General features: G+C 37.7%; 1 protein-coding gene across 1 annotated transcript in view; it reads left to right on the top strand.

Moving 5' to 3' along the window:
* Positions 1–13336, top strand: part of LOC122815262 (extracellular calcium-sensing receptor-like) — a 128518-nt gene that overhangs the window by 86316 nt on the left and 28866 nt on the right. The window contains exon 6 of the mRNA XM_044087618.1: positions 4053–4176. Coding sequence (XP_043943553.1) covers positions 4053–4176 — 124 coding nt within the window. The remainder of the gene's footprint in view (positions 1–4052; positions 4177–13336) is intronic.

Below are 13336 nucleotides of genomic sequence, written 5' to 3'. Positions count from 1 at the left end.
TGTGTGATCATATATAGAGTTTCCTTTGGGTGTTTATTGGTTTCACGGCATCATGGTTTGCTTCGCATAGCATCGTTTACATGGCTGGAGTATCAGATTTGCTTATTCATTTGTTTTTGTTTTTGTTTTATGAATTATTTACTGCTTAAGGGCATGTCATTTTGTCTATTTTCTTTTTTATTATTTCAGCTATATGGGACTATTCTCGTTTGTTTGTTTATTGGTTGTTTTATATCCTTGTGACTGATGCTCTATACTCAACAGCAGTGTTTTTAGTTAGATTAGATGTTTCCTTCATGGTTTTTGTCATTCCTAAGTAATACTTTGTTTCTTAGTACAGGATATGAACAGTTTGTTATGATCTTCTATTCAGAGATTCCCTGTTTTTTACATGTTTTTGACCACTCTTATTGTCAACATGTTTGCTTGTTTTGTTCACATTACTCTAGGGGTCTGTCTAATTATGTTTGCAACATTGCATCGGGATCTTGCTGCTTTTAGTGAGTATGCAGAAAACGAGTATGCGTTGTTTAGATTTTGGTCTTTTTTTAGCATTTGTATGCTAGTGAAGTCTTTAGATATTTGACCTGTTTCTTATCTTTTGTTAATAGTTTATGCAGCTGGATATAATATGATTTTGCTACCTTTCAGTTAAGAGCCCATGATCTGCATTTGTTTTTACTTAGGATTTTCTGCACCTCTGCTGCATGTATACAACTGTATAGCTAATTTTTATAGGTTCAAATGTTTGCAATGTTGCTTTTATAGTGCGTGCAGAGCTTATGCATGACATTCAAGTTTTTTTTTTTTTGTTACACCTTTACATTTGAGCAAGTTCCTGATATTCTTTCGGCTTCTATATTTAATGCATTTATTTACGTTTATGGTTAGGTTTGAAGCAATATATAGAGACTGCTTGATATTTTTATGATAGTAGTTATTGTGTTTGGTATAAGTTTAACAATCTTTATATTTGTTGTTGGGAATATTGTTTTTTATTATTATGTCTTTAACAAATGGTAGACTGCTTTTATTGATTGAGAGGGCTTTTTTATTAATGTCATCACCTGATTGCTGAACTTTCTGTGATCAGCTGAGTTTTTATTTTAAATAGTACCTAGACTTTGTGTTCTGTTATGGCCTGATGAAGCAGATGTTACTCTGCGAAACCGCTTACCTTCTGTTCTAATAAAGTTACTTCTATGTATAGTGATTTAAAGCCATGTTTTGGAGAAGTTCTTTGTTACTGTTTTGGATTTGACTGCTACATTTACTCCAACCTTAAGTGACTGGTATACTTTTTTTTTCTCTTGAGGTTTGGACTGCAGCCTGGGTATGGGGAATTGCATATAAGGGAAGGTACATCTGGATGTTGATAGGATGGAATACAAGGGGCCTGGCTTACCATTCCAGAAGATCCCCCCACTAATATCTGAGTCACCTTTGTGGCTGACATTAACAGATTCTAACTCTGGTAGCTTGATTTTCATGGCCTGCAAATCTTGCAACTTGATTAGGCACACCAGAAGCCACTTAATGGACTTATTGTGGAAGTCCACCTGGTGACACACCTCGGATTCAACCAAAGTGTTGCAGCTGATACAAGCTGACTGAAATGGAATCCTTTCAGGCCACTCTTATGAGTAGCCTGTGCCCTTATCCTGAGACTTGGTCACAGAGGCTGGCAGTGAGCCCTACAGATGGGCCTCAGCAGGGTGACCTATGTCTCCTAAGAAGTAGGCCTGGTGACAGCTGGTGAGTCAGTAACAATCACATTCGCTGGTGTGGACTCAGGTGCTTGCTGCTGCTCCCTAAACTGCATCATATGTGGAACAAATAAAGTACATCAGTACACATGCCTGTTACAAACACATATAAACACTGCAGAGGGTAGCTATGGGTATAATATACCTACCCAACCACCTGGAGACTCTGAATGTTCTTCTGAGACAGGTGCTGTTGTTAAACTCTCTCTCCTCAGTCAATGGAAAACAGAGTAGGAACAATTCAGTACACTGTTGCCCCATGAGAAATAGGCAGGAAAACAAACAAGACAATAGACACAAATTTGACATCTAGTTCTTACTATTGGCACACACACTCTCTAACCTCTATGTGTCACTGGCAGAACAGTTCAAGGTGGCACCTAAATATCTCACTATAATAGTGCCTTCACTGCTGTCCAGAGTGGATGATGCTAGGTGTCCTTTTTATCTAATGGGCCACCATGCTGGTCTAGAAGGTGTTCTACATAGTCTCTGTGTAAGAGATGTAAAAATATCTTATTTTCCTGACTGTAGCACTCATCATGAAGCATGAAATGGTACCCCCTTGCACATGGCTGCACATTTTGATGTCTTCTGACATGTATCATTTTGTAGTAATGGTGCACTAGCAAAAGTATCACTAGTGCGGTTGTAGCATTATGAACTTTACAGGCCTTCTGCATATGCAAAGTGTACAGGTGTCCCGAACTGGCAGGAACAAGCGTGTTAGAACTACCTGGGTGTGATAGCACAATTCTTTATTTCAGGGATACGGAGACAACAAAACTTTTGCCTTATTACCATAATTGCCAATCAAAGAGGCTGAAAAATGAGACAGAATGGAAAATGGAACAAGTTAACAGCTTCAAGCATCTGGGAGTTAGTTAAGGAGAAGAGAAGTCTGAATGAGGAGGTCAAAGCTAGAATCAGAGGGCTGCAGCCAACTGGCACAGAGTGACAGGGGAAGTGTATGACATGGAAGCTGTATGGTAAGGTGTACAAAACAGTGGTATGACCAGTACTACAGCATGGTAGAGAAACCTGGGCAGTAAAGGCAGAGCACTTGAGGAAGCTAGAGGTGATGGAGATGAAGTGCCTGAGATGGGTGGTAGGATGCACACCACAGGATAGATGAAGAAATTAAGACATCAGAGCAGAAACTAAAGTAACTAGAAAAAGGTCAAAGAGAACAGATTACTGTGATGCAGGCACATGTGCAGAAAAGCAGAAGACAGTCTGGTGAAGAAGATTTTGGACAAACAAGAAAACAAGAGGGAATAAGGACATCCACCAAAGCGGTAGATGCATTTTCTGAGAGAAGATCTGCAGCAGTCAGTTATGAGTGTCAAAGATGGTAGGAGAGTGGCATTTAATAGCAAGAAATGGAGAAAATTGACACAACATCCTGACTCCACATAGAAAATTGGAAAAAGGGGGTTAAAGATGATGATTACCTGAGGCTGACAGCAATTGTGGCATGAAAGTGAAATAGTGTCCAGGAGTAAAGTGTTTATATTGGATTACTTATCTGTGGATGAGCCCATTGAATCTATATTCATGTAGTAACTCATCAAGGATTAATAAAAAACACATAACTATAAGACAGTATTCAATGTTCTGTGAACCTGATTTATGTCAATGGCTTCAACAGTACACTGAACACTCACCTAAATGTTAATTAAAATCATTTTGAATCAAAGAGAAAAAAAAATATACAAATGGCTTTTATTTTAATGTCATAAATATGTTTTATAGAGTTAAAGATCTTTTCCATTTCTTATGTTATATGTAACTCAAAATGTTTAAAAGACAGCTCCCAGTTGACTGCATCATATGGGCATGGATTTTTTTCCCAATACCAGGGAATTCTGACAATGTGTAGCTTGGGTAAATGTACATTATTGCACACTCTACTATCACCCATATATCCTGCAATGACTAATGGTAAAAATATGTGTTATAATGGAGAAGAAATTAAAATTGGGTGTAACAGTATAAATATTATGACTTTATCCTGCAGGGATTTATTTAGAGGGCATCACATATTAATAACGCTTACATTCATTTTATAATAACATTATACATCTAAGCATTAATGTTATATAATGTTTCTCATAGTGTGTAGTTAAAGAATCAGTTGCAATGACACATTTAAATATCAGTCAAATGAAAATTAAGACTGTCGTACATCTGAAGACTGTGAAATAAAAAGTGGTCTAATACCACTTTAACCCACAAGATGATAATCTCTGTTCTTTTACTGCTCCTCTGATTTCTTGTTTCTAGGTGCCACGTTCAGTGTGCAGTGAGAGCTGCTCCCCTGGGTACAGGAAGGCAACACGTCGCGGAGAACCTCTTTGCTGCTTTGACTGTGTCCCTTGTGCTAAAGGAGAAATTTCTAACCACACAGGTCAGTTGATGGTTAATCGTTCAACAGTATTCCTGGAACTATCTGCTGTGTGTACTATGAAGTGGTAATCACTGTTACAGAATGAGAGAAACTGGGTGTGATATATGTGAAAGGAACAAACTAATGATCCACAGTGAAACATAAATCTTCATAAGTTCACCATTGAGCTGGAGAGTGTTTTCTATGTTGAGATATTAGTTATATCAGACAATGGCAATGTACTACACATTACAGATGGGTTTTATGTAGCAGACAACTCATTCTACATGTATTATATTTCATGTAATCCTCTTCTAAAGAAATATGTACATAAGTATGACACACTGTAATTTTGTTTATTGCAGTACATATATGATCCTTTCATCAAGTAGAAAAATCTTTAAAGAGGATTGTAAAACAGCATGAGAGGTGCTGGGGAATGACAAGTTGTTTCTGCGAAGGATCACAGCTCAGCAAGCTGTGTGCATGATAATGATGTCATTAGTTAGAAATCATGATTGTTACATCATGTGGTACACAACATTATGACGCAGTGGTAGCACCTAATGATAATGATGTCACTAGTCAGAAATCATGATTGCTACATCATGTGGTACACAACATTATGACGCAGTGGTAGCACCTAATGATAATGATGTCATTAGTTAGAAATCATGATTGTTACATCATGTGGTACACAACATTATGATGCAGTGGTAGCACCTAATGATAATGATGTCACTAGTCAGAAATCATGATTGCTACATCATGTGGTACACAACATTATGACGCACTGGTAGCACCTAATGATAATGATGTCATTAGTTAGAAATCATGATTGTTACATCATGTGGTACACAACATTATGATGCAGTGGTAGCACCTAATGATAATGATGTCATTAGTTAGAAATCATGATTGTTATATCATGTGGTACACAACATTATGACGCAGTGGTAGCACCTAATGATAATGATGTCATTAGTTAGAAATCATGATTGTTATATCATGTGGTACACAACATTATGACGCAGTGGTAGCACCTAATGATAATGATGTCACTAGTCTGAAATCATGATTGTTTCATCATGTGGTACACAGCAGTATGATGCAGTGGTAGTACCTAATGATAATGATGTCATTAGTTAGAAATCATAATTGTTTCATCATGTGGTACACAACAGTATGACGCAGTGGTAGCATCTAATGACAATGATGTCACTAGTCTGAAATCATGATTGTTTCATCATGTGGTAGAAAACAGTATGATGCAGTGGTAGCACCTAAAAGAGCTGGGGTCATCACATTATATGATGTTTCCTTGCTAGGATAAGGTACTACAGCACATGGGAATTGGGATCACCAAATTATAGGAAACCAACCAGAGAAACAGTGTGATAAAGGTGCAATATGTAGCTATGTACATATGACATGTGGTTGTCATATCATAGGCATATATCATAACAAGCTATGTGACAATCCTACAACATGGCAGTGGATACACTCATATCTGCATACCTGTATGGAATTACACTTGCTAAGACATAGCAGTCTTTATGGTTTTACATTAAATACATTTTTTAATGAAAAGTTCAGTTAGTCCTTGTTTTTTTCCAAGAAACAGGTTATAATGGAAGTAATTTCTGAGATGACATGAAACAGTCTTTCATCATTTAGTGCACATTGTCATTTCTTTTTTCAAATATGTACATATCTATATTTATCTATCTATCTATCTATCTATCTATCTATCTATCTATCTATCTATCTATCTATCTATCTGTCTGTCTATGTTTACCTTCAAAATGTTGAAAGCACATAGTCAAATGTGCTAATCTGCTAAATGTTTCCGTGAAATCCGTATAGCAAAAATTTCAGAAAAATTGAAAAAACGAACGTTGACATTTCCAACCTCTCCACACCTAAAAACAAGTGCTAACATGGGTCAAAAAGGGGGTGAGATTTTGTGGTTTGGAATATTGGTGTTCAAGGTTTTGAGAAATCAGAGTTCGGAGTTCACAAAAGTGGTTTTGATGATGTGATGTCAACATTTTGAAGGTAAACCATATATGGAGTTGGTATATATAGTTAAGGGGGGTGTGGGGGACACAGTTTCCATTAAAAGAAGAAAATAACACAAAAAGTACAGATTTTAATTGAAAGTAGATGGGGAGCTTTGCCCCGCACACACCCCAATGTGGGGGACTGCACCCCCCCCACACACCCTAACTTTATAAACCAACTCCAGGGTCACACGACATTGATGAGGGGGACAAATCTCTGTTATTTGCCTTGAATACTGGTTTTCAATCAAATGAAATTTTGATCAAATGGGTTTAGGTCAAATGAAATTCGATCAAATGAAGTAGACCTATATATATATATATATATATATATATATATATATATATATATATATATATATATATATATATATATATATATATATATATATATATATATATATATATATATATATATATATATATATATATATATATATATACCATTGTTCATAGGTTCCTAGGAAATTACTAAGCTAATGGCTTAAGAGCCATTAGAAGCCCAGCCAATATAACCCAATTTTACCCAATATATGGGCCCTAGGGGCAAGAGAATGGCATGGATTTGTACCTATGCCTTAAGTATCTTACAGACTGCTCCTGTCAATAAGGGGCATTGTCACCACCACATGTATGAATTTGTGATTCCTCACCCATTGGTCTAAATTGCATTTGAAGAGGGCCAGGGAAGGGTTCTGTTTAATGTGAATAGGAAGCCTGGGCCAAAAAAGGGGCAATCTTTGAGACATGTATCTTTGTCTTCAGCATGTTTTGCTTTTAGTCCCTGACTAAGTTAGTTCCCTAGAACAGGTGACCCTTGTGCTCTTTGACTTGCAGATGTGTAGCAGATTCATCAAGGCTGGATTTGTGAGTACCTTGTAGGACAGACATACATCACCCTTTAATAGTCGATGGGAGACAGAGTAAAATGACAGGGCTTTTAGATGATCCACATAGGACATGTTTATACCCTGTATTTTCTTTGTGAGGAACTTCTGAGGTCATTCTAACTGCTGTAAGCACCTAGTCAGGTACATGCCATATGGCACATTGTACTCAATTATTGATCTAATGAGGGCTGAGTACAATGGGACTATAATTTCCTTGGATCTAGATGCCTTAACTTTACTTATACATTGTGCCAAATAGAAGGACTTCCTCATCACTGAGGGTACATGACGGTCAAAGTCCAGGCTACTATCTATCGGTGTACCTAGATCTCTCACTTCTGAATCTACTCTTAGGGGTATGTTATTGATATTGCAATTTGCAGGGGTATTAGACTTGATAATGCATTTTTTGCATTTAGTTTTATACCACAGATCTGGTTGCAATTATTTGTTTGATCTAATATATATACAGGGTGAAATACAAGGCAGAACTATGCACTCTATTATATCAGAGTATTCTGAGACTCTATGTAATATGAATGGCTGGACTGTTCTGACTAAACTCATGTATGGTTGTGCACTGTGTATAAACAGGGTGTAAAATATGGTTGTACTAGTCACACGTATAGATGGATGTGATTAATGTGCCTCATCGGTATACGTAGGGTGCACAGAAGGACAGCACAGTGCACACTCATTTTAGAATTTGCACTGAATGCATACTTATGGTACATGAGATCAGAGCACTGTACACACTAATGCATGTATGCATGCATGTGTACAAGGGGTATACATACAGTGCACATCAGGGCATCATGTTAACCTATAACAAATGCATGTATGCATGGTGAAAAAGATGGCAGCACTCTACACACCAATGTGTGCATGTGTGCTGTGGCTATACCTGCAGTGTGCAGCAGAGCAGCGCAGCACTGTGCAAACTAATGAATGCATGTGTACTGTGGATGTCTATGTGTGTATATGTGTATATATATATATATATATATATATATATATATAGTTTCACTTCAGAAGCCTGCATGATTACAAGGCTGAATTGCATAAGCCGGAAGACCAAAAGGCTGAAATTTCATAAACCTGAAAACTCAAAAGCCTGAATCCAATAAGACTGAAAATATACAGAACACAAACAATGACACACAAAAACACATACAAGACAAAGGATAGCAGTTTTCAGCAAGTATGGGCAGGGGGGAAAGCCCCCCTGCACCCCCAACACCCCCTGCTAATTAAATATATCAACTCCAAGATTGCACTTTGGTGTAGTGAAGTGCAATCCTGGAGTTGATATATATATATATATATATGTAGCCGGAGGGTGTTGGGGGGGGCGCAGCCCCCCACATGGGGAGTGCAAGGGGTGGGGTATAATCTGTTTTGTGTTGTCTTCAGTCAGTATATGTATGCTATCTGTTTACAGTCTTATGGGATTCAGGCTTTTGAGTTTTCAGGCTTATGAAATTTCAGGCTTTTGGTCTTCCGGCTTATGCAATTCAGGCTTGTGATCATTCAGGCTTCTGAAGTGAAACCATATATATATATATATATATATATATATATATGTATATATATATATATATATATATATATAGATATATGTATATACATACATACATATATATATATATATATATATATATATATATATATATATATACATACTGTGTACATATATATATAAATATATATATATATATATATATATATATATATATATATATATATATATAGATAGATATTTATAGAGAGAGAGAGAGAGAGAGAGAGAGCATACATAGCAGGACAGAACTGAGCACACTAAAGCGGTAACATAGGCAAGTTGGATGTGCTGTGGGTGTATGTACGGAACACAGGATTAAAGGAATTTGCACTCTGTTGGTATGCATATGGTGTGCCAGATGGCAGCATTGTAGATATGAAAGTTAGTATGTATATATGCTGTGAGTATATAAATATATGTGTGTGTGTGTGTGTGTGTGTGTGTGTGTGTGTGTGTGTGTGTGTGTGTGTGTGTGTGTGTGTGTGTGTGTGTGTGTGTGTGTGTGTGTGTGTGTGTGTGTGTGTCTCTATATCTATATCTCTATGCATATTTATATATGTACTAGGGTATATATTACTATTACGCAGGAAGGCAGCATTATATAGACTATAGACATTGCACAACAGGTTAACATTTTACAGATATGTATGCAGGTGTAAGAATGTATATGGTACACAGGAGGGCAGCACTGCCCACATTAATGTACACATGCACGGTGTTGGTACAGAGACGTTGCACACTAATGTATCCACTGCTGATTTGGGTATACACACTAAGGTACACATGTGCAGTGTTGGTACACAGATGTTGCTCAGCAGGTTAACATTGTACAGATATGTATGCATGTGTAGTGTAAGAGTGCATATAGTACACAGAAGAGCAACACTGTGGACACTACTGTACACATGTGTGGTGTTGGTAAAAAGATATTGCACAGCAGGTTAACATTGTACAGATATGTATGCATGTGTAGTGTAAGAATGCATATGGTACACAGGAGGGCAGCACTGTGCACACTAATGTATGCACTGCTGATTTGGGTATATATATATATAAATATATATATATATATATATATATATATATATATATATATATATATATATATATATATATATACAGTCCACATAGGTCCTACATTGTTTTTGAAGCTAGCAAGCTATTACGCTATGTTTATGGTTATTTTATTCATATTGCCTTATTTGAGAAGGTTTACCTGACTAACTTATCATGCTTGTTTGTTTTCAGTTGTTGGCTTATTTATTCCTGTAAACAAAGGTCCCTCTAGGTGCTTCTCCTGCTTGTATGTAGACATATGCTCTTACCAGATGGGGACATCCACCCTAATCATGGCCCATCCCCTCCAACCAACACTGACAAATCTGCCACATCCACAGGGTATCAGTCCCTCTCCTCTCCATCTAAATACCTATCATGCTTTTCCATAAATCTACAAAGTCTCCCAAACAAAATAACTAAATTTCATGCTTGGGTTGCCCACCACTCTCCCCACATAGTAGCTGTCTCAGAAACTTGGCTAAAACCACATATTACAAACTCTGAAATTCTACCTACTGGATACAACATCCTCCGGTAAGATAGACTTTCTAGAAAAGGAGGCGGTGTCACTTTCCTCTACTCAGAACTCCTCAACCTCTCTGCCCTCTCCTTATCTCTCTTAGATTTCTCTCCAGACAAACTTATGTCTCTCAACTGTCACTTTAACCAACACAAAAACCTTGCCATAGTACTTATCTATATACCCCCTGGCAACAACATTCCAATTCTTCAAAATATCATATCCTGGATCTCCCAACATATATCCTATGATTCAATCATACTAACCAATGTTAATATTGATTGGAACAAACTATCCTGCAACTCCCCTACTGCTGCTATTAATTTATTTGGCTTCAGTTAACTTATAACTTCTCCCACTTGCATACATAAAAACTCTAGCTCCATACTTGATTTGATCTTAGCTTCCAACCCCAGTCAGTGTCACAATCCCTCCACTTTACCAGATCCTTTAAGTGGTCACCTCTCTATCTCAATATTATGACTACCTTCTCAAACCCCTAAAACCCACCTCTACAGAAGCTGCCATAACCAGTCCAAATTCAATGCAGAAACCTTTATCAACCAACTTTCCTTGATCAATTGGTCTCACCTGTACAACCTCCCATTAAATTATGCCATCCTTGAATTTAACACAGTCTTAACATACTAAATTCCCTAGTTCCTATTAGGAAAATTAGGATCAAACTTAACCCACCCCTGGCTCTCCAAAAATACCCCTTCCACCATGAAACTTAGAGTCAGTACCTGGAAACTATGGACTAAGTCAAAATCTCCCTCTATCCTCCTCAAATATAAAGAACTCAGGAGCATTACAAAAAAAACTTATAATTCAGGACAAAACAAACTTCTATCAAGAAGCCTAATCCACCCAGTTTTCTAACCCAAAATAATTCTGGCACACTGTGAACAATATGCTCAACTCTGGTAAACCCACTAACTCCAACTCCTTCCCCAACAATATTCCTTTTGAAACTGTCACTCTTCTAAACAACTACTTTATAGACTCTATCAAAAAACTGACCCCCTCAGACAACAACCATAAACTACCTCCAACCTCCACGACCACCCACCCCCAATCAGCTTTCTCCCTGAAATCTGTTTCCACTGTCTATATCAAATCACTTCTGCTAAAACTCAAACCTTGCTCACCCTCCTTTGATAACCTACCTCCACAAATTCTTCAACGCATTGCCAGTTCTATAGCTTATCCCATCTCAATACTTATTAACTGACCTATCACTGAATCCTTTGTCACTGACAGTTGGAAATCCTTCTATACAATCCCACTGTACAAGAGAGGTAACTCCACTGGACCTACCAGTTACTGACCAATAGCCATCCTCTCCCCTCTCTCTAAAATTCTCAAGAAATGAATTCATAGGCAATTTCTCACCTATCTACTCCATGAAACTTCCTTACCCCACTCTCAGCACAACTTTAGACCTCACCACAGCAGATCCACAGACATTCTATCTTTTACCCAGACAGCAGCTGATGATAGAGACAACTATAAACTTGTATCATGTGTCTTCCTCGACCTCTCTAAAGCTTTTGACACCATCTCCCATTATAAACTCCTCTCTAAAGTATCCAAGCTTAACCTCTCAACCTCTATATTCTCTGGTTCTCCGGTTATCTCAATAACTGACTACAATTTGTCAAATGGCATACCACCTGCTCTCCCTTCTAACCCATCCAAACAGGTGTCCCCAAGGATCCTTCCTTGGAACCCCTACTCTTTAACATTTTCACAAACAATCTTCACTCTACCTTCATTTCATCCTCACTAATCCAATACACTGATGACTCTACCCTTATCACCCTCGCTGAAAACCTCACCGACTTCCACTCTCTGACGCAGACTTCTTTTAAAACAATCGAAAACTGGCTAACTGACAAACAACTAATCCTTAACCCAAAGAAAACCAAACTCCTTCTTTTCCTCCCAAATATCGTTATCCCATCTTAAAACCTCTTTCGGTCTCCCTTCTCTAGATAACACCATTATTCATGCTGACTCCACCACTAAACTGCTAGGAATTACAATCGACAACCAACTGAAATTTAACCACCACATCCTACAGTCCATTAAAAAGACCAATCAAAAACTAGGGTTGTGATCTAGACACAAACAATTCTTATCTAACGCCACTAGGACCTCACTTGCCCAAGCCTATCTTCTATCATGCCTACTCTACACCGCCATTATATATTCACACATATCCACACTAATCTCTTTACCAAACTCAAACAAGCTTATAACCAGATAGCCAGATTTGCCTGTAATCTCCCCCTAAAAATCCCATCACTGTCTTGCCCTACAAAATCTACAATGGCTCAAACCCCCACCACTACTCCACCTTTCACAGCTACAAGTAGCACACTCTCTTCTTTACAAATCTGCTAACTGTCCCTTCCTGTTCACACTCCTTGCCCCTTATAAACCTGTACAGTCTCTCCATAGTACTGACCAGGCATTACTTAACACCTACAAGCCTAACAATACTATAGGCAGACTACTTTACAAATGCTCCATATCTCATACCTGGAACAAACTCCTAACTAATATATGACATCTCCAATCTTCTCTGCTCTTCAAAAGGGAATTGAAAACTACCTTCACAACTCTCCCTCCTGCAACTGCTACCACCCCACCTAATCTCCCTGCTATCCCTTACAGTTACATCCCAACTTTCCCCTCCTTACTATATATATATATACTTATAATCCTGTGGATCTATAGCAATCACTGCAGAGCTCTCCAAAAATGTAACTTTTTCTCCCACCTATACCCTTCCTTTTCATCACTCTATAATCTCCTTGGCCCCCACCACTCTACCCCCCTCTATACTTCACACCACTCGGATCTCTTCTATTATTCTTCACTCTTCATTCCATGCCTCTAACAATCAAACTATTATCTCTCACCAAATATACCTCCATCATGTTATTGATATACCTGCTCAAGACATTTACTCTGTAATTAGTAGTTTATTCAGCATGTAAATAGTTTATTCTCATGTTTTTCTTATGATTTTAGCCTTCTAATGTTTTTCTTTCATAAGTGTTTAGCCTTCTTATTGTTT

The sequence above is a fragment of the Protopterus annectens genome, chromosome 1.part1 (assembly GCF_019279795.1).
Source record: "Protopterus annectens isolate FY-2018-M chromosome 1.part1, PAN1.0, whole genome shotgun sequence".
Classification (NCBI taxonomy): Eukaryota; Metazoa; Chordata; order Ceratodontiformes; family Protopteridae; genus Protopterus; species Protopterus annectens.
Note: the sequence above shows the minus strand (reverse complement) of the source record. Positions and strands in the feature narration are given on the sequence as shown.